This window comes from Erpetoichthys calabaricus, chromosome 17, assembly GCF_900747795.2.
Source record: "Erpetoichthys calabaricus chromosome 17, fErpCal1.3, whole genome shotgun sequence".
Taxonomy (NCBI): domain Eukaryota; kingdom Metazoa; phylum Chordata; class Cladistia; order Polypteriformes; family Polypteridae; genus Erpetoichthys; species Erpetoichthys calabaricus.
Genome location: NC_041410.2, coordinates 29429407 through 29452700, shown reverse-complemented (window position 1 = coordinate 29452700; position 23294 = coordinate 29429407). Strand labels below are relative to the sequence as shown.

The 23294-nt window shown below is 36.4% G+C and overlaps 1 protein-coding gene across 2 annotated transcripts in view; it reads right to left on the bottom strand.

Moving 5' to 3' along the window:
• Positions 1–22704, bottom strand: part of man2c1 (mannosidase, alpha, class 2C, member 1) — a 47509-nt gene extending 24805 nt beyond the window's left edge. For both annotated transcript variants that reach the window (XR_007933766.1, XM_028823415.2), the window contains exons 1-12: positions 22520–22704; positions 19010–19135; positions 18783–18906; positions 8330–8400; positions 7934–8111; positions 7250–7439; positions 3710–3816; positions 3518–3628; positions 3261–3353; positions 2939–3055; positions 708–803; positions 468–613 (exon numbers count right to left, since the gene is read on the bottom strand). Coding sequence is in view for 1 of the 2 variants with exons in the window: in XM_028823415.2 (XP_028679248.1) it covers positions 468–613; positions 708–803; positions 2939–3055; positions 3261–3353; positions 3518–3628; positions 3710–3816; positions 7250–7439; positions 7934–8111; positions 8330–8400; positions 18783–18906; positions 19010–19135; positions 22520–22620 (1460 nt within the window). In the remaining variant the exon portion in view is untranslated. The remainder of the gene's footprint in view (positions 1–467; positions 614–707; positions 804–2938; positions 3056–3260; positions 3354–3517; positions 3629–3709; positions 3817–7249; positions 7440–7933; positions 8112–8329; positions 8401–18782; positions 18907–19009; positions 19136–22519) is intronic.
• Positions 22705–23294: the final 590 nt, after the last annotated feature.

The window sequence follows — 23294 nt, the reverse complement described above, 5'->3', positions numbered from 1 at the left end:
TTTTGGTGCTTGCGTAGCATTAGCTGTTATTCTACATTATAAAGATTAAATGAACCAGGTGGTTATATATAGCATACTAAACTATATACAAGTGATCTGATTGTCTTGTGCTCTTAATCATTTTTTAGTAGTATTCCACCTATGAAATATAATATGAAAATTAAAAAAAAAAAAAGATTAGACATTCAATCCTGGCTACTAGCTTCCTTTGTTTCATCATAATTGGGTACCTTACCTGCTAGGAATGAAATTAAAATAGGAAAAGAATTTGTATGGTATGCATATAACTATGAAAGATACAAAATAAAAGATTTTGAAATCCAGAAAAATGTTGTGGCGTTTACAGTACACATAGGACCTTACGTTATTTAGTGGGTTTTTTTTCTGAAGTTTATATCGCTTTTTGACAATGACAGCAATATGTTTTTATTTTTTGAGCATCTTCAAGGTATTACCAACACACTAACCTGGGCAATCCATCAGTGTCCATCACCCGCTCCAGCCGGTCCAACATTCCCTGCGTTGGACCCCCACCTCCATCCCCAAATCCAAACAACAATGCACTGTGATTGGCTCTCCCTTTGTCCTTGTTATTCCTCACTGTATTTAGCAACTAAAACACAATCAAATAAATAAGTTACCCATTGCACGCAACTGACTCTTTATCATTACACAAAAGTTATATGTAGGAAACAAAAGGAACTCACATCTTCCACTTTACACTTCATCTCATAGGAGTTGCCAGGAGGAAAGTGGGTTAGAACTTTGGACCCATCAATGCCTTCCCAAAAAAAAGTGTTGTGCTGAAAAATAGATTGTTATTAAAGTATAAAAACAGGAGACGTTTCAGTCTGGAAAAGTCACATTTAAGCTGCATACTTCTATCAGTAACTGTATCAGTAACGGAAAGCAGATGAAAGCTACATTAGACAAACAATGCAGATAATCAAGTGAAATACTGTAGCAAATAATTAATAATTGTATTATTAATAATTTAATTAATCATTTATAGCACACACCTTTAAGCAAATAATTCTCTAATATCTTTTTTAATATTCTTTACACTTTATTCAAAGCAATTTTTCCTATTTTAATACTGTCATAAATCTCACCAATTTTTACTTTAATTCACATATTATTTAGCAATTATCAGTACATTTTTTCCATCATTTTTAAAAAAGAACCCTACATATCTTAAATCTTATAATAGGAAAAAAAAATAAAAGAAGACTATAAAAAGAAGTTATGAATGTCCCGGGCCACACATACAAGTTAATAAAAAAATACTACATTGTTATCATGCCCAAATTCACATTTATAATTTTAGAGGCTCCTTAAGTCTTGATATGTGGCACAGTGAAAGACAACAACATCTTAAGATGTAGTGTGTTATACGCAAAATGCGCAAACAGTATTTGCAAACTGCTTAGCATAATTTATTAACTACTGGAAATGCATACTTTTGGTCATGTGCATAAATGCTGCTATTTCACATTCAAAGTTTAAAATGAAATAAAATAATCAACAAAATAGCAGCTTTTCAGTCTCACACACAAATAAGTATCTATATCTTATCTAGAGTTTCCAACACTTGTGAAGTTAAATCTTAGTTGCAGACTTAAACAAGAACAGATAATTTGTACAATACTATGATGTATAAAATATCAAGGCTTTCAAACTGCTATTCTTAAATAGCATAAATCAGAAGGTATGGAAGCACTTATCTATATCACCTCCTTTAAATGTGCACATGTTAGGATATAAATAGGAGCAATATTTATTCTTCTAACCATTCTTCTCAAACCATTTATTCTTTTACACATCTGCAGGAAGCCAGAGCCTGCCAACCAGTTCTAATTCAAGATGAAAGTACATTGCAAGACGAACTCTAACATTTTATGTTGTCAATGAACCCAATATGTGCAACTTTGCAATGTGGAAGGAAAGTGAATCGCCTGAACAAACTCATGTAAGCACATTTTGGAACTGACAACTGTTTCAATGGATGAGAAGCAGCTGTGATATTTGTGCTACTCATAGAAAAAAACAACTTACCATGCATCAAATTATGCATACTGTTTTTTTGTTAAGGCATACATTTTACTTTGATTTCTGACATTCAGCTTCTCTGGTAACGTATGTAATGTCTGACGTGATCTTCAATTCTCTGCACATGGATCACTGTCAAGGACAACTACACGTCCTTGGGAAAATGTGCCATGAACTAATATTAACCTTTAATTTCTGTCTAATGTGGTTGTGATGTTTTGCTTATTAAAGACATCTGAGACATAATTGTTGTCTCTTACTCAATTAATCTGAAGCTTTTCCTGTAATTTTTGCCCAGTTGTAAGTATGTTTTTAGCAAGACTGATCAAAATAACATCACATTACTTTTATATTTGTGTGCATTTTCATTATTTATTTAATATCAAGCACATAATCTTTTTGTCACTATTTATTAAAGTTTACCAAAAGTTCCATTACATATTTCAACAAACATTTTAATTTAATAAAATGCTATTAATATCAAGACATCTGAATGGAGATATCACCTCACTACCTATTATTTCCCTTTAAATCTTTGTACTGTTTATGATTTACTGTCATAGGATACATTTATGGTCGAAAACATTCTTATGCACACTGCTTGTGTTGACTCAGTATGCCTGTATAGTTTAAGTCCACACAATCACACATTTAGAAATCATGTTCCAGATTTTTTATTATAACATTACAGCCAATAACTAACACTTTAATGACCTTTACTCAAGGATAATACAGAAGGTTATGAAAAGATAGCTGACTAACAATCTTACATATCAGTACCACTGATAGGCAGCACTTGGAGTGCTCAGTTTTTCCGGACACTCTGAACCCCTATTAGAAAAAGGAAATACGCATTCTTCTCGACAGATTTCATCAATGAAATACTCACAGGAAAGGTGTTTACTAAGTTCCAGCTGAGTTTCTGAGTTAGGAACCTGGTTATTCCACAATTTTGCATTATCTGAGGTAGCTGAGCAGAGTAGCCAAATGTATCCGGTAACCAGAACTAATGAAAAAAATAAGAAGAGTGCACCTAAATAAGCTTTTTTTTTAACCAATTCAATGTTCATGTTAAAAATATGTTAAAATGTTAGATGTTAAAAATAAAACTTTCAGCATGTGTTGAAGGTGAAAGTTCCAATTTCTACCACGCAACTCTTCAGATTTTTCAGCTGTGAAAATAAGAATAAAAAATATTTTTTATTTCTGACCTCGGTGCAGTATTTTCCAAACTCCTGATGGAAAAATCTCTGACCCTCTAGGAACTGTCTGACCATAGACTCTCCAGAAGGCAAGTTGCCATCCTACAAATGGCGACATAAATGGACTGTCAGTTTCACTACATTTACCACTACTATATACCAAATTAATAAGCAGCTCAATCTTTATTTTTACATACGAAACAGGCCTATCAAGTAAATATTTTCAAATCCCTATTAACGAATGTGGCAGATTGTTTAAAAATTACCATTTCAACCCAGGTCCCACCAACAGGTACAAACTGTTGTCTCCTGACAAAGTGTTGAATTCTTGAGTACAACCCTGGGTACCAATTCTTCACCCATGCAAACTGCTGTGCCTAAGGAATAAAATTGTTAAATGTGAGAGTTTGTTTAAAATGGCTACCAAACAGTTAAATGAACTAGTTAAGAGTTCTTACCTGGGAGCAGGTAAATATGAAGCTAGGGTTTTCTTCCATCAGACGGATAGCTGTCACCCAACTGCGAGCACACTTACGAACTGTCTCTTCATAAGGCCAAAGCCATGCTAGGAAGGGAAAAAACCAGAACACATTGACTTGCTCTTTTACTGTATTTACATATCATTAAAGCCATTCATTTTCCTTGATAAGTATTATAATTGTGTTATTTTTGATATTTTAACTTTTCTCCCACAAATTACAATTTGGTTGATATCTTTCAAGCTTATTCAGCTTTGCCATATATCTTGCCATGGGTACTGCTAGTGTCTTTGTGTTTATGTAGTGGTTCCAAATTTTGTACCTTAATTGATGTTCAGAGCATACTATGAAAATATGGAAAAAAGAAGGGAATTCAGTTATATGCACTCTCGTGTTACTGGCATCACAAGTAGCCATTTCATTCTAATAAAAATGCATGTTATGACCAGAAGCAGTTAACTCCATCCTTATTCAGCCTCAAATAAACTAATGCCTGCAGCCATCAAAATAAACTTAATATGGCATATTCCATAACATGCCCATTATGGATACCACTGTAGGTTTTTGAGAGCTCACATTGTACATCACACTAGATAAGATACTATTATTTTAAAAGTACTATCTATATATACAATTCACTAAGTCCATGGCAAGCAAGACACACGCAAGACAGAGCCACGCCTGCCAACTCATAGAGCCCCGCCCACCAACAATTCACTAAGCAGCTGACCATGGGATACGCACGACAGAGCCACGCCCACCAACTCAAACCCTCCTCCCGAGTCCACCCTCGCTCTCGAGGCACGCAGCACCTCACCAAACACCGCCTCAGTCGCTTTCGTCTCTGCTACAGTCCAAATGCACCTCTGAGCCACGTTGACTTTTTATTGTTCTTTTCGGTTCCGGCTGCTTTTCTATATATAATCCACCAAGTCGCCCGACCATGGGATACGCATGCACGCAAGACAGAGCCCCGCCTGCCAACTGTAACCCTCCTCCTGCGTCATGGGGTACGCATGACAGAGCCCCGTCCGCCAACTGTAGCACTTACTGTCGCCGGTTGCATTAACAAGCAACCTTTGTGGCGTCACATGCATGTACATACACTGACAACAAATATGACAGCTCCTCCTCACGAAGAAGATTTCGCAAGACGGGAAAAACGGGACACCTGCACACCGGAACAACTATGTGGCGACATCGACTTCTCAACTGTGACTCCGGAACAACTCAGTACGCGAGCAATAGATAGATAGATAGATAGATAGATAGATAGATAGATAGATAGATAGATAGATAGATAGATAGATAGATAGATAGATAGATAGATAGATAGATAGATAGATAGATAGATAGATAGATAGATAGATAGATAGATAGATAGATAGATACTTTATTAATCCCAATGGTAAATTCACAACATATACATATATATATACATATACATATATATTATATATATATATATATATATTATATATATATATATATATATATTATATATATATATATATATATATATATATATATACACACACATTGCTCCTCCTATAGAAATGTGTCTCATATTTCTCATCAAGCCATTGTCCACTGGGCTTTACTGTTTTAAAATATGAGGGTGGCCTGCCACTGAAGGATTCCTAGTGATGTAATACAGCAGAGGGGTGGAAAGTATGTGTTGTTCTCTATAGTTTATCACCTTAAGAATTTACCATGTATTAGCATACATAAAACAAAATTGCTCAGGTTTCTTTTGAGCTGTGGGTATTGCGCAGGAAATCTACTGTAGTATCTACATGCAACTGATTTTCTATAAACAAGATGTTCTCTGACATAGCATCTTTGCACTCTTCTTTATACAGCTACATTTACTGCATATCCATGAAAGTGTAAATTGTCTAACCAAAATTACATGTGGCCTCCAACATTTGGAGAAATTTGGCAATATAGGAAAAAAATGGAGATAAACAACACAGCATTATTATTATTTTTTTTAATTACCCTTATGTCTTCACCGAATTATTGGTTTAAAGATGGCAAACACAAAATACTACAGATGCAGTAAGGATTTTTGCTTTCAGTAAACAGCTTGCAATTTATGAAGTCCTAAATGTTTGCTCTGTGTATCATGTTTTTATTCAAATATTTTCAAACGCTGATAATACTTAACCTTTTAAAAGTAGTGTATGCATTTAAATAACTTTCTTAATCAAACTTAAAACTAGCGCCCAAATAGAAACTTTTTTTTAAAATCATAAACAAATCTAGGTAGGTGTTTGATTAGATCTGCTACTGTACTAATAAAAATATGGTTCTATAAACAAGTTATATTACATTTCAATGTGAACATTTAACAACTATTGTCAAAGTAAACAATAATTTGACTATACAGCATGTCAAAGTCAAAATGCTTGCATTGCAGCTTTGTGTGTCATATGATCTCTACCACATTCTTACATATTGTTTCTTGCATCACCTATACAAATCATTCTGCATGGTAATTACGGTTAACCCTCTACCATTGTTGATAGATGCTTTTATACTGAACTGCATTACAAATGTATCCTACATGTATATATGTAAATAAAAAAAGAGTTCACTTTGAAGTAATAAGTAACACAAGAAGGCACAGTAAATAAAGTTTGCAGGAGTGAGTAGGAGAGAAAATGACAGACATGACTCCCTCACAGACAAAACAGAATACATTTTCATCATATGGAGTGGAAAGATGAGGACCAACAGTCTAAAGGAAAAATCTGTGCATTTTTGAGGTAGCCTTGCAAAGTTAAAAAATAAAAAAGGTAACAGAAATGCCTATGTTATGAGACTGTGGAAAGAACAGTGACTAACTAAGGTGAAAGTAGGGTAGGGTAGGATAGAAGAAGTTGAGGCTTTTGGAAGTGTTCTGGAGGACAGTAACTTATTTTGGATTTAGATGTTGAGAGTGAATGAAGGTCCATTAGAGAACCCAGAGACAAAGTTTCTTTCTATTGTTTCTATATATTTTGTTGATCCTTGTTGTCTTGTGTCCTTCTTTGTACACGTGAAGGGGCACTGTCACATTAGGTTTTTGCTTTAACAAAAATAAAACATGTCACCAGCCTAGAATAGATTTCAAAACTGAATGGGTCCACTTAAATTAAACATTGTCTTGAACTGGCCAAGTGCAACAATACTTTGTAATACTGTATTTAGACAACTCAAATGTAACTTTACATTAATATACAATAAAAGTGTCTAAAACCAGACCATATATGCACTTTGCCCAGTAAAGTTTATATAAATAGTTCCAAACCTTTTTCTGATTTATTTCTGCTTTTACAAGTATATACACATGTACCAATGGTAACATGTCAGCAGCAAATTAGATATTTTTGAGTGAGAGGAACTCAGGCTACACCCTCCAAAATAATCACTTGGATGTATTTTCCATAACTCTGGCAGGAATGCTAAAGTAAAAAAAGACCTTATTGTTCACACTAATAAGTACTAATAACTGCAAAAGCCAGACACACTTACCTGTGTCAATGTGACAGTGGCCCATAGCATGGACTGTGTGTTGACTATCCCCATTCTTCTCACTGAAAAATTTCTTGGCAAGCTTGCGAGCTGCAGAGAATGTGTTGGGATTTTTGACATCACACACATTCACCATTTCATTGGCAACATAAAGTGCCTGATATCCACGCTGGTCATTCTCCCCAAGCAACTAAAACAGTAAAGAATCATTTAGAGAAAAAAAATCATGTGGCTGAAATTCTGCTTTGATACACAAACAATATTCCAGCATAATAAAATGAAGACCACATGCAAAAATGAAATCAGTATTTAACAGAAATGATTATTGGCTATGCAACATTATAATAGATGTTAAACCATATATGTGTCTGCAGTGGATTGGTAAAGAGACTTGCAATAAGGAAAAAAAAATATGAAAATGAAAATTCAGCACACAAGCATCAAGAACTAAAAGAGTTGAACAGTAGCACAGCTAAGGGGGTAGTCCAAGTCATGATTTGTATATAGAAATGACTAACAACATGTCAAAGCATAAAGTTCATATAATGCAACATTTGAGAATGAAGGAAAGTACTATACCTTTCTATTAATATGCAAATGAACAATAACTGCATATATTAAAACAGTTCCAGATGCACCTGCATTAAACTTTACTTACTTTAATTAAAGAAGAATAAATTATACCTTTACGGTGTCAATCAGCATCTCAAAATCCACTAACAGGTCATTAACAGTAGAATTAAAAACTGCAAGCTCTGCCTTTTGAACAAAGAATTTCCTGTCAGGGTCAGGAGGTGCAATCATTGATCCCTTCCCTGCCCCGAACAAACCATTACATGCCAGCTCCACATATAAGGTAATGCTGCAGATAAGAAACACAGGAGAGGCTTTACTTTAGAATGAGAATTACTTAAGGCACCATTCACCAACCCTATATTTTAATTGAGTAAGGCTGGATCTAAGAGTTAAAATATTATCATACAACACAACTTGTTAGCTCATAACAGATAATTAAGTCAAATGTGACACTAAATTTAATTTAACAGTTTTGTAATAATCCACAAAATTGACTTTACTAACTTGTGAGTTTCATTTTCTTTAAGGCTTCGAGATAAAACATAGCTTGTCTTGCTACCTTCCTTAGTTAATCCCTGTGTTTAAATATAAGAGAAGAACACTTAAATGAAGCATCAGTAAGCACTTTAGAAATATTACAGTAGAGGTATGTAGGGAATCAGGCAAAAAGCCCACAATATTGATAAAGAAATGTGATTATAACAAGAGCTACTGAATGCTGCAAACATCTGCAAAGGAAAATACCCATACATCCACCTATTTATTCACAGTACTCACTTTAATTAATTTTAGCTTTATGAGGTGCTACAGCCTAATCCAGTAGCATTGGACAAAAGGAATAGATCAGAGATGTTTACCACAACCACTCACACTAGAAAAATTTAGAGCTTCTGATTAACCTAGCCTGCTCATCTTGTGTGTGAATAACTTTAATACACTGAAAAAGGTCTATGAAAATATGAAGATATGGATTCAAACAAAATCTTGAGGATATACAAGGTCATAATGTGCTGCTTTCGTATGGATCATGACACTCAAAGAAAATTCAGAGAACAAAATGAAAAAAATTAATAAAAGGTTACAGTTCAAATAAGTGTACATTTTAAAGTTAAATGCATATAATTTTAAAATTTAAAAAAAAAACTCTGAAATTAGGAGGGCAACAACAAGAAAATTAAGAACACATTTTATAGCATTCTCTGAGTATTTATGTAACAGGTACTAGTACTGAGAATGTGTAATTTGTTACAGGGTCCTGTGTTAGCAAGAATTAAATGGGGAAAGGATACCACCCAGAGGGAACAAGGGAGCAGAATATCCCAAAACAGAAATAAGGGGAAAAAGTGAGTATCACAAAGATAACATTAGAGCCCCTACAGTCACCAGATAACATCACACACACATTTTTGTTATTTAGTAGGAAATCCAGCAAACCCAGAAAAAAACAAAGTAAGGAGAGAGTTCAATTATCATGCTGATATTGACTAGGCAAGGATATAATTTAGTCTCCAGCAGAAGTGGATTGGCAGTACTAACCACAGCACCACATTGGGACAAAATATTCATCCATCTATACATCATGTTTGTAATCATCTGGAACAAGCCATGAGCCAATCCTGTACTGAAAGCACTAGTCCATCACAGGGCACATTCACTTACACACACCCATATAAAGCCAATTCAAAGTCACCAGTTAACGTAACTTGTGCATCATATGGATGTGGAAGGAAAGCCTGAGAACCCAGAAAAAATATATTATACAAAAAAATTCAGAAAGATTAACAGAAAGCAAAAGTTTTACCAAAGTGATGCTGCCAAATGTGACAAGCAAGTTACATAAACACATTTAATGATAGAATGTTAATTGGTATATATTAAACCAATGCTGATTTAAACAGAGTAACACATTTTTCAACCATTTGGTAATTTCTGCAACAGTATTCATATACTGCTTTGATGTGCATGTTATACAAAACTGTAAATTAAGTAGACAGAGAAAGGTGTGTTTAATTTAGTAGTACAACCAACACACAAAAAATAGCATCCACCCACTTTTTTATGGATTCAAAAATATAAGTAGAAAACATAATATTGTTTATAACAATACCAATAAAATTTCAAAAATAATATTTTTATTATCAGAATATTTTTATGTAAACATGATGGACAGTGGATGTACAAAATATTAAACTCAGGTAAGGCTCCTAGACACAAGGGCTTGAGTTACGACATTCACATTTTTGCATTTATAAGCGGTTCTTTTAATACACTTTCTCAAGTTACGTGAATCAAAGTGCTACAGACAGATGAGTAAGAGAAAGGTGTAAGAAGCCAAGCAGATTGTAATCATTCTTTTGTGTGGCTAATCCATCTGCTGATGTGCCCATTGGGCAATTACCTTCAGCTTCTGGCTTCTCTTGTCTCATCTTATTAAAAAATCCACAGCCTCTTTCTCATCATTTTTTCCTTCTCACCCTTTCACCCACTGCTGCAATCACCAACCAGCCAACCACAATTATGCTCCTACAATTCCTACCTCATCACTTAACACTCAATTTGTTATTCAGGGAGATCAGATGTTTCTTTTTCCTCAGATATGTCAAATTTTTGTGCCTTAATAAAATAAATTGGTCAACTGGGTTTCATAAAATTCTAAAATTTGTCTGAGAGTTTATTTTCTTTGTAACTCAGAATGTATAAACAAACATGTGCCTACATAGTTCATTTGTTCCATGTGCTACCAGTAGATGTTCTGAACTTGCTTGCTGCATAACTTAGAGCGGTGCATACTGTGCAGTACAAACTGCTAGGCAATTGTTGTTTATCTAAAGAAAAGCCAAGAAGGGCAGTTTGACTCAAATGACAGCTATAAGCACCAGTACATAAGTACAGAACAAATCCAAACAAAAGTGTAAACTACACACAATTAAAAAAATAAATACATTTGGTTTTGACCCTGACATAACATGGAAAGTGTCAGTAGCAAAAAAAGGCACTAGTAACTTTCAGGCTCATTTTCATTGTACAAAACACAAAACCTGTACTCACAGAGCCTGCTGGCAGAATAGTTACAGATCACTGGACTGCATATGTGCCTTGATAAAAAGAAGCATTTGTTATAATATGTTTGTTATAATAATAAGTTTAATGCCACTGTCTCTGTACACACTATTATGGATTCATTCATACAGGCAGACCAAGTATGGTACGCAGGGGCTCAGCATTTAGAACTGCCAAGCCAAGCACAGGATTAGATAGCCAAAAGACAACTGGAGAATTGAATAGTCAGCCTAAAGACAGACTAGTATATTTCTGTCCTCTTGTCAGCACAAAATCCTCTTTCCTTGTTGGGAGAATGAGAACTGCATGTAGGCATTGTGCTATTCCTGTATTTTTGAAGGTGGGGTTTGAGTCCTTTCCTGTCCTTGTTTGGATCCAGAGAAAGAGCCTGCACGTGGAGCAACCAGTATATATGGCCAACACACTTTGAAGCTAACGGGCGGAAGACTATGTCCTCCGTCCAGAAAATCCTTTCAGCGTAGCGACGAAAGATGACAGACTGTGCAAATCAAGACTCCCACATTCTTGATAGAGTCTGTCATAAGCTTCCCGTCTGTAATACCATGTAAGCCGATATTAAACAAAGCTAAGTTATTCTTATACTTCTCATGTAATCTTGTGACCGCCATATTGCATGCTGGGGGGATAGCACCTTTTTAATTCATAATTATTTAAATTCAGGTTAATTAAAACACCGCAATTCAAAAGAACACATTTCCGGGGAGCTAATGCCTCTTAAGGAAATGGCATTGCCACATTGCAACATGGCATGAAAACTACCATGTGTTCACTCCAAGACAGAACCAAATGTTTTGGATTCTGTTGAAGCAACACTAAAGGCACTTATTGTGGCATTGCAACTTATGGTAGCAATCACAGTGTAGTCAAAACATTTAAATTTTCAGTTTAAGATAGGGCTTTGTTTTGTTTGTTTTTTTTTCCCATTTTTGTCATTATGGGGGCTAAATAGCAAACCTGCCACTGTTTAAAAGCTTATGAAGAAATGTAATAAAAATAAGCAGTTCAAATATCTTAAAATTAGATAAGAAAAAGTAATAAAGATTAATGACTTTGAAGGCTTGTATCAATAATTCCCCTTCTCTTAACCCAAAAGTATCTCTGTGTCTCAGTCATCGGCACATTTTTTTTTTTTATAATTTTATTGATTTAATTGTAATCACACAACATTCCATATAAATAGATCAATTTTTTACAAAAAATAGGATTGATAACAAATCAACCCCCACCACTGACAAAGAGTGCATGGCCAGCAGAGTAAAACTTAAAGCTAGTACAAATAAATAAACTGATGAATTAATAAGTAAATAAAGATAAATGGAGAAGAAAAAGAAATGGGTAGAGAATCTGCTTCTTCAGTGCTTGAAATGCTTATTCTAAAATGTTATTCATTAGATCCTGCCAGGTTTTGAAAAAGTTCTGCACAGATCCACTAAGCGCGAATTTGAATTTTTTCCAGTTTCAAATAATATATAACATCAGTTACCCACTGACTTAACAGAGGAGAGTTAGGATTCTTCCAGTTGAGCAAGATAAGTCTACGTGCCAATAGTGTAGTAAAGGCGATCACAGTTTGTTTGTCCTTCTCCACTTTAAGCCCATCAGGAAGTCCACCAAACAGCTGTTAATGGATTAGGAGAGATTGTGACACCAAGGCTGTCTGAGAATGATGTTAATTTGGTGCAGGCCCAAAACATGTGACCAAGTGAGGCTAGAACTTGATTGCAGCGTTCACAGGTTGGATCTTCCCCTGGAAACATTTTGGACAATTTTAAACGAGACATGTGCTCAATATATAATTTTGAGTTGAATAATTCTATGCTTTGCACATATGGAGTTCGAGTGAATTCTCTGCATTGCTACCTTCAACTCCTTTTCTAAGATATTGAGTGAGAGATCCTTTTCCCACTGTTCTCTTGGATCTTTGAAAGGGAGGGACTGTAAAATGGTTTTATATATTGCAGAAATGCTGTCTGAGTCCTCAAGACTATTCAATATTTTTCCAGCATAGAGGGAGGTGGGAGGTGAGGAAAATAGGGCAGGTTCTGTTTAACAAAGTTTCGAATTTGAAGGTAGTGAAAGAAATGTGTTGCTGGAAAGTTAAAATTTGGAATGTAATTGTTCGTAGGATGCAAAGACGTTGTCTACATACAGATCTCTAAGAGATTTAATCCCAAATGTTTTCCAGATATTAAAAACTGTATATGTTTGAGAGGGTGGAAAAAGGTGGCTTTCCTGCAGAGGTGCCACAGATAAAAGCTTCTCTATCTTAAAATGCTTCCTACATTGGTTCCATATCCTGAGTGAGTGAAGCATCACTGGGTTGTTAGTACAGTGATCCCTCGCTATATCGCGCTTCGCCTTTCGCGGCTTCACTCTATCGCGGCTTCACTCTATCGCGGGTTTTATATGTAAGCATACTTAAATATATATCGCAGATTTTTTGCTGGTTCGCGGATTTCTGCGGACAATGGGTCTTTTAATTTCTGGTACATGCTTCCTCAGTTGGTTTGCCCAGTTGATTTCATACAAGGGACGCTATTGGCAGATGGCTGAGAAGCTACCCAACTTACTTTTCTCTCTCTCTCGCTGACTTTCTCTGATCCTGACGTAGGGGGTGTGAGCAGGGGGGCTGTTCGCACACCTAGACGATACAGACGCTCATCTAAAAATGCTGAAAGATTATCTTCACGTTGCTACCTTCTGTGCAGCTGCTTCATGTAGCGACATGCTGCACGGTGCTTCGCATACTTAAAAGCTCGAAGGGCACGTATTGATTTTTGACTGTTTGTTTTTCTCTGTCTCTCTCTCTCTCTCTCTCTCTCTCTCTGCTCCTGACGGAGGGGGTATGAGCTGCCGCCTTCAACAGCTTTGTGCCGCGGTGCTTCGCATACTTAAAAGCCAAACAGCCCTATTGATTTGTTTGCTTTCCTCTCTCTTTCTGACAGTCTGTGCTCCTGACGCGCACTCCTTTGAAGAGGAAGATATGTTTGCATTCTTTTTAATTGTGAAACAGAACTGTCATCTCTGTCTTGTCATGGAGCACAGTTTAAACTTTTGAAAAAGAGACAAGTGTTTGTTTGCAGTGTTTGAATAACGTTCCCATCTCTCTACAACCTCCTGTGTTTCTGCGCAAATCTGTGACCCAAGCATGACAATATAAAAATAACCATATAAACATATGGTTTCTACTTCGCGGATTTTCTTATTTCGCGGGTGGCTCTGGAACGCAACCCCGTGATGGAGGAGGGATTACTGTATATTGGCGATAACTTGCATTTATTGGGGCACAAAGCAAGGAATATAAAGATGTACTGCAGGATTTTATTTCTATTGCAGACCAAGCCTGTGTATGTTCATCTATTTGTGTCCGTGTCCAGGTTTTTACAGTTTGTATGTTTGCTGCCCAGTAATAACACTGAAAGTTAGGTAGAGCCATGTCACCTTCTGCCTTAGGTCTTTGTAGGGTCGCTCTTTGGATACTGGATGTTTTGAATTCCAAATAAATGACGTTGTTGTTGAATCTAATTTCTTAAAAAACGATTTATTAATGAATATTCCAATGTTTTGAAATAAAAAGAGAAGCTTAGGAAGGATATTCATCTTAACAACGTTAATTCTTCCAGCTAAAGTGAGATGAAGGGTTGATTATCTATGCAAGTCTTGCTTAATTTTTTCCATACAGATGGCAAAATTTTGTTGATAAAGAGCTTTATGTTTACTTGTGATGTTTACTCCTAAATACTGTATTTAAACTGATCTGCAATGATAAAAGGGAAGGTGTCCAATCTAATATTGTGTGGTCGAGAATTCACTGGAAAGAGCACACTTTTAGTCAAATTAATTCTGAGACTAGAAATCTTTTGAAATTCTGTTAGTGCTGTTAGGACTGCAGGTACAGTATTTTGTGGGTCTAATATATATAGTACCATATCATCTGCATATAGAGAAATTTTCTGTTCAAGTCCTTCTCTGATAATCCCCTTTATCTCATAAGCATTTCGATAGTGAACTGCCAGTGGCTCAATGGCGATTGCAAAAAGTAGTGGTGACAAGGGACATCCTTGTCTGGTGCCATGTTGTAGTTTAGAGTAGTCTGAATTAATGTTGTTAATACAAACTGAAGCTTCTGGATTGGTATACAGTAGTTTGATCCATGCACAAATGTTCGGCCCAAACGCAAATTTCTCCAATGTAGTGAAAAGGTAGTTCCATTCAATCATATCAAATGCTTTTTCTGCATCCAAGGATAATATCATCTCTGGGGTGTTTGACTTTGCGATTGAATATATTACATTAAACAGGCATCGAAGATTGGAAGCTAAGTGTCGGCATTTAATAAATCCAGTTTGATCTTGTGATATTACCGAAGGCAGCACTTTCTCCATCTTTCTAGCTAGGACGTTGGAGAGTATCTTAACATCATTATTCAGAAGTGATGGTCTGTATGATGCACATTGTAATAAGTCCTTATTTTGTTTAAGAAAGATGGCAATAAGTTTGAGGTAGAATTTTATTGTCTCTAGCTACTGTGAATGTTGCTAATAAAAGGGGAGCTAGTTGAGTGGACAATTTCTTATAAAATTTGACAGGGTAACCATCAGGGCCTGCTGCTTTCCCACTCTGAAGTGACTTTATAGCATCTAGTAATTCTGATAGTGCAGACGGTTTATCCAATTCCTCTGCAATGAGAGTATCTATTTGTGGTATCTGTAATGCATCCAGAAATGTATTAGATTGTGTCTTGTCTTCTTTAAACTCAGTAGACTATAAGAACTTGTAGTAGTCTCTAAATGTGTACATTATATTTTTATGGTCAATTATTTTGTCTCCGTTTGTGTTGGTGATTGCTGGGATTATATTGCGAACTTCTTGCTTGTGGATTTGTTGAGCTAAGAGCTTATCTGCTTTCTCTCCATGTTCATAGTAATGATGTCTTGATTTAAAAATGAGTTGTTCAGTTTCTTTAGTTGTTAAGAAGTTGAGTTCTGAATGCAGAGCCTGCCTTTTCCTATGAAGAGTTTCACTTGGACACCTGGCATGTTCTTGATCTATTCTAGTAATTTCGCTGGTTAGCTCTGATACTGTCTTGGTTTCCAATTTATTTCTGTGGGAAAAATATGAGATAATCTGTCCTCTTAAGAAGGCCTTCAGGGTTTCCCAGAGTGTACCTGCAAAGACCTCTGAGGATCTATTTGTCTCTAGAAAAAAAAATGATTTGTTTTGATATAAATTCTGTACAATTCTCATCTTCTAATAAAAGTGGGTTAAGATGCCATCTGCGAGATGGGTATGTGGGGTATAATGATTTTAGCTCCAACATCAGAGGGGCATGGTCGGAAATAACAATAGTGTCGTACTTGCAAGAGTTAATCGTAGGCAAGAAATTGTTATCTACAAAGAAATAATCAATTCTTGAGTAGCAATGATGCACTGGTGAGTAGAAGGAATATGCTTTTGAGTTTGCATTTAGAAATCTCCAGGGGTCTGATAGGTTGTGATCAGTTACAAACTGTGTGATTGTCTTTGCAGTGTTAGATGTCATCACCCCTGTGACAGGAGACCTATCTAGGTCTGGATTTAAAACACAATTAAAGTCCCCAGCCATTATAATTTTATGAGTGATCGGCACATCTTCTGAGTGAGTATTCAGCACTGTCACAGGTTAGCCCTGAAGCCAGCATTAGTGGATAAGCTAGTCTTTTTCTTCTCAAAGAATCTGAAGATGTGATATATACAGTGGTGTGAAAAACTATTTGCCCCCTTCCTGATTTCTTATTCTTTTGCATGTTTGTCACACAAAATGTTTCTGATCATCAAACACATTTAACCATTAGTCAAATATAACACAAGTAAACACAAAATGCAGTTTGTAAATGGTGGTTTTTATTATTTAGGGAGAAAAAAAAATCCAAACCTACATGGCCCTGTGTGAAAAAGTAATTGCCCCCTGAACCTAATAACTGGTTGGGCCACCCTTAGCAGCAATAACTGCAATCAAGCGTTTGCGATAACTTGCAATGAGTCTTTTACAGCGCTCTGGAGGAATTTTGGCCCACTCATCTTTGCAAAATTGTTGTAATTCAGCTTTATTTGAGGATTTTCTAGCATGAACCGCCTTTTTAAGGTCATGCCATAGCATCTCAATTGGATTCAGGTCAGGACTTTGACTAGGCCACTCCAAAGTCTTCATTTTGTTTTTCTTCAGCCATTCAGAGGTGGATTTGCTGGTGTGTTTTGGGTCATTGTCCTGTTGCAGCACCCAAGATCGCTTCAGCTTGAGTTGACGAACAGATGGCCGGACATTCTCCTTCAGGATTTTTGGTAGACAGTAGAATTCATGGTTCCATCTATCACAGCAAGCCTTCCAGGTCCTGAAGCAGCAAAACAACCCCAGACCATCACACTACCACCACCATATTTTACTGTTGGTATGATGTTCTTTTTCTGAAATGCTGTGTTCTTTTTACGCCAGATGTAACGGGACATTTGCCTTCCAAAAAGTTCAACTTTTGACTCATCAGTCCACAAGGTATTTTCCCAAAAGTCTTGGCAATCATTGAGATGTTTCTTAGCAAAATTGAGACGAGCCCTAATGTTCTTTTTGCTTAACAGTGGTTTACGTCTTGGAAATCTGCCATGCAGGCAGTTTTTGCCCAGTCTCTTTCTTATGGTGGAGTCGTGAACACTGACCTTAATTGAGGCAAGTGAGGCCTGCAGTTCTTTAGACGTTGTCCTGGGGTCTTTTGTGACCTCTCGGATGAGTCGTCTCTGCGCTCTTGGGGTAATTTTGGTCGGCCGGCCACTCCTGGGAAGGTTCACCACTGTTCCATGTTTTTGCCATTTGTGGATAATGGCTCTCACTGTGGTTCGCTGGAGTCCCAAAGCTTTAGAAATGGCTTTATAACCTTTACCAGACTGATAGATCTCAATTACTTCTGTTCTCATTTGTTCCTGAATTTCTTTGGATCTTGGCATGATGTCTATCTTTTGAGGTGCTTTTGGTCTACTTCTCTGTGTCAGGCAGCTCCTATTTAAGTGATTTCTTGATTGAAACATGTGTGGCAGTAATCAGGCCTGGGGGTGGCTACGGAAATTGAACTCAGGTGTGATACACCACAGTTAGGTTATTTTTTAACAAGGGGGCAATTACTTTTTCACACAGGGATTTTTTTTCTCCCTAAATAATAAACACCATCATTGAAAAACTGCATTTTGTGTTTACTTGTGTTATATTTGACTAATGGTTAAATGTGTTTGATGATCAGAAACATTTTGTGTGACAAACATGCAAAATAATAAGAAATCAGGAAGGGGGCAAATAGTTTTTCACACCACTGTATTAGCTCATTTGATCAGACAAAGAAAATGCTACTTTGTTTAAAGAATCAAGGTCTAATAAGGAATTTATTGGCATTAAATGTACACGTTTATTTTCAGCACTATGTTAAAGTCATTGACTTCTTTGAAAGGATATACTCTACTCCATTTGATTGTTTTTATATTTATTATGAAGATACGAATGCTACTTTTTGTGTAAGTCTACTGTTTACTTTTATATTACAAAATAAAGAGTAATTTTTTAGTTTTTCTCTTTACATTTAAGACTTTTAAGATTATTTTTATTGATTATTATTGATATTATTGAATGACCCTTTGATAACATTTTTCTGATTTAAAACTTCTTTGGTTAAACTTAACACAATTTGATAGTTCACTGTTGGTAGGAATACATGTGTATAATAAAGCATTTAGAAGTAATAGTACAATTTCTAGAGTATTTTTCCATATCACCATCAATATCATTATTGCAATAATGTCCTTAAGTATTTTGATATAATTTTAAAGGCTATATCATGCACTGCTAAACAAGACCCACCTGAACTGGCTGCCCATCACACCATACCATACCCTCTCCATCACTTTCCCACAAGAAGTGAACCTCTTTCCCATGCCATTCATCTGGAATACTAAGACAAACTTTAAACCAACAAGTCCACCAGCTGGTAAAAAAAAAACATACAACAAGAGAAAATGCATTAGCCCAAACAGTATTCATACAGAAAAGAGAATCTCAGAAAGACTTGCCAACCATGCAATACTTACGTGAGTCCATAGCCATCACCAACTTTAGCTGGCTGGAAAATCTGCTGTTCAGCTTCTGAGAAAGGAATCCGATTTGGAGTTGAGAATACAGAAAGGGACCTCACTGGAAACGTAGCACCATAGAGCCTTATGGAGAAGACACGAAAAAAAACAAAACTGTCACATTGGGTACAGGGACAACTTAGCTATTATTTAACCAAACAGTCATGATGGACTGAATGGTAGAATGTTGGTAAGGTTTCTTAAATTCTGAAATATATTTCCTTTGCGATTAAAACAAAAAAACAAGTACAGTGGAACCTCGGTTCACGAACGTCTCGGTGCACGTACAAATCGGTTTACGACCAAAAAGTTCGCCAAACTTTTGCCTCGGTTCACGACCACTCGGTATACGAACAAGCCAGTTTCCCTTTCGGTTTGTACATGTTCAGTTTCTCCCTGTGCATTTCCTGTGCAGCGAGCAAGAGAGAGAGAGAGAGAGCAGGACACACACACACACAGGCAGCGTGAGAGAGAGGGGGCTGGACACTTAAGGTAGGAACCAACAACCACATTTATTTATATAGCACATTTTCATACAAAAAGTAGCTCAAAGTGCTTAAGGAAGGCAGTTAAAGAATGCACTGGGCTTGATTTTGTTTTCACTTCTGTTTACAGCGATCGGTTCATAGTGTACATTGTTGCAATGTTACTTTTCTTGGTGGTTTATTAAATTACGGATTTTTTCAAATGTTCATTTTTTCCCCCTGTGCTTAAAACTCATTAAAAAAAGTGTTTTTAGCCAGCGGTTGGTAGCGCTATAGCGCAAACTATTGAAGTGTTAGTTTTCTCTGTTGTTCAAGGTTTTCTCAGTGTTATTCAATGTTTTTACATTTAGTTTACTATTACGCTGTGCATTCTATGGTTTAATTAACTATATTTGTGCTTAAAAACTTTAAAAATATATATATATTTACATAAATTTCATATGGTCTGGAACGGATTAATTGTATTTACATACAATCCTATGGGGGAAATTGCTTCGGTTCACAACCAAATCGGTTTACGACCAGAGTTTTGGAACGAATTATGGTCGTGAACCGAGGTTCCACTATACTTTTATGTAAAGGTATCTAGTATATTACTATGGTTTATTGGATAAGTTGGTAAATGTCACTTGTGGCCTCTAGAGAGTGCTATTGTGCCAAACTCAAATGTTGGCTGGGGTGCAAAAATAATTAAAAAGAAAAATCTAGTCCTTTATGTGAGAGTGTTACTGGGTTAGTTAAGTATATATATCTGGTTCTGCCCTACCAGTCTGCGCTTACATACATATTACATGCTAGCTTACTTAGCGCATGGTGTGAATTTTTCACATTGCATCTTCCATTTTACCTCAAAGTATGTATTCATGTAGCGCAAACTCTGTATGAGAGAATGTATTACTAATGTGCATGCACTGAGGTGAAGTTCGGCACATAAAATATTAATTTGCTTTAAGTCAACTTGGAGGCTACCAGTAATGAGTGCAGCTCACAATAGTTAATCTGTAGTCAGAAGTATGTGAATTTCCCATTGGGATTAATAAAGTATCTATCTATCTATCTAAAGCAAAGCATCTCTGTGACTTTTAAGAATTTAAAAACACGGGAGTCAGGCAAGGAAGGCACAATGACACAGCATTTCAGCTGTAGAGAAAGTTTTTAAATCAAATGTGGTTTTCTCTATCTAGACTCCACAGAAAAAGTCTGTTAACCTATAGCTAATCTACTGTCCCTTATATTTGTATACACCACTGGAACCAACTGTTGTCTAGGATCATTTCCAATCCCACAGCCCAAGCTGCTAAGGTATGCAGCTGCATCTTGCAATTTTGACAAACCAATACAGGAAATTCATGGATATGTCATTTTATTTCTCCTTTTACCTGAACAGCTAACTATTGGTCTTAAATATTATATTGAAAATGTATTTACTTGTTTACTACTACATAATGCCAGAATGAAACATTTTCTTTATTTTAGAATATAAAGTGAATTAGAAAATGGATGGATAGATTAACACTTGACCAAATAAGGTTTATTTTAAGACCCTCCACAAAACAACATGAAATATATTACAGACAATGAGACCCCACCATAAAGATTAACTTTTTTTTTTTTTTAAATGAAAATGCTCTAAGTGCAACACCTTTAAATCCCAACAGGTAACATAGAACATTTTTAGAACATTTTTATGTTCATTTACTTTTTTAACAGGAATATGTCTATGGAACACATAAATGATGTAACCAGCATACATTATGCTAAATGAATGTCAGTACAGCTCAGTATAGGTGCCGATTACCAATAACGTGGAGGATAACTGCATTTTCTACACTTATACAAAAAAGGGATGAGCTGGTGAACAAGGGGACTGCAAACAGGCAAAGGCAACATAACAAGGCCCTAGAACTGAGGGACAGGATCAGGAAATGGTAATACCAACATGTCACAATGCCAGTGTAGAAGGACAGACACTGCCAGGTTGGGCAGCAGAAAAAAACAGGAACAGGTGCATTTGAGAAAAACGGCCTGCCTCAGAGGAAACTGGCATTCATTCCATTGCACTCAATGTCTGGTCAGTAGCCAGATAACCTAGAAAACTATCAGTGAGCTAAATAAGCTGTTTTCCAGATTGAGCATTTACTAATACTGGTATATGCAAGTTTAATGTTGTTTCAGTACCATCACGGAATACTACTGTAAATTTGCCAGCTTCTGCAAAAAAAACCTCCATGTTCTAGCAGTAAACTGTAATTGAGCTTGAACCTCATGCTTAGAACGTACCACCCTCCACCACACAACTAATCTTAATACTGTATACCTTTCTAAACAAAATTCTTTATTGAGACTTTTAACATTAATGGTGACGAAAACATTTTGTAGGCATCAACATGCAAACTGCAAGTGTGCTTTAAAGATTTTGGATCTGCTACTTCAACAAATAACATGATTATAAGAGTATCCGATTTGATTTTAGACAAAAGGTTACACACAAACACAGTCTTCTCCAGCAATACTATTCATCCCCTCTGTTAACTACGGGCTGACACTGACCATTTTGTTTCAAATGACATTGTGCGCATCATTCATGACAGATGCTTTAAACTGATATTTGACCAACTACAAAAGTCACATGTGTCATTGTCGCAAAGCAGCATACATGGTTCGCTTTATTTCTGACAGCTTCTCAAACATTTATAGCAGGTTTAGTGCTTAACTGTGGTCTTACAAGTCAAAGGCTACTGTACTTTGAACTTTGCATATACATAGCTATATATGTTAGTATGTTACATATATAATTATAGCTATAGGACAAAAGCCCTTTCACACATATAATTAATAAATAAAAGAACAGCAGACGAACCAATCGTGTCATGCACTAGTATACTAATACAGTATCTCCCAAAGACTAATCAAGTATCCCGTGTTGTGTCAATCACAGCAGTTGCTATAAAGCAGGCGACCAATTCGCCATCACCTCACTTACCTGCCCCTCAGGTTGCAGTCTGTAAAATACACGTCTGAAATAAATTTCTCTGCCCGCTCTAAGAGCGTTCGACGGTTTTTTAAGACTGGCTGGTGATACATGTTGCAAAGACAGTGACTTAAAGAGCAGAACAACACCACAGGATCACGTCGCGTTTCCAATGAAATGTATGCTCAACTCAACTGTCACGTGGCTCGGAAGTGGCTCAGCAGTTGGATATTATTGGCGGAAAGCGATCAGGCTAAGGGAGCGTCTGCAAAAATTCGACTTACAGAATCAACGTGGCGGAGGTGTGACGAGGTATTTAGGGAGTGTCAAGTTCAGCACAAAATAAACTGTTACTCCCTTCAGTGCCTTTTTTGCACAACTATTTTTTTTATTTCTCAGCTTATACAAAAACATAGAAACTGGGAAAGAGCAGTTTGCTTAATTATGGAATAAGTCTGATGTAAAGAATAAATCGGTTTGTATGACTAGTGTGATGCTGAGGTGTCACCCGTTGCATGGCCAAACTCGGGTCCTAATCTGGATCCTGAGTTGGTTTGTCGTGTGGTGGGTGCGGCAATGCGCTGCATCGGCTCCTAACCTCCTCCTCCTCCTATGAACATCTGTAGCCACAGGGGGCCCCCCAGGACTGACACTAAGAACCACTGATGCAGACCTCCACAGGTGACCTGACGGTCATTCTGCATGCTTTTGGAATGCTGGAGGGAAACTGTGAGGCCAAAGACAACATGCAACCTGTGCACAGGCAGTAACCAGGTCGTACTTCAAA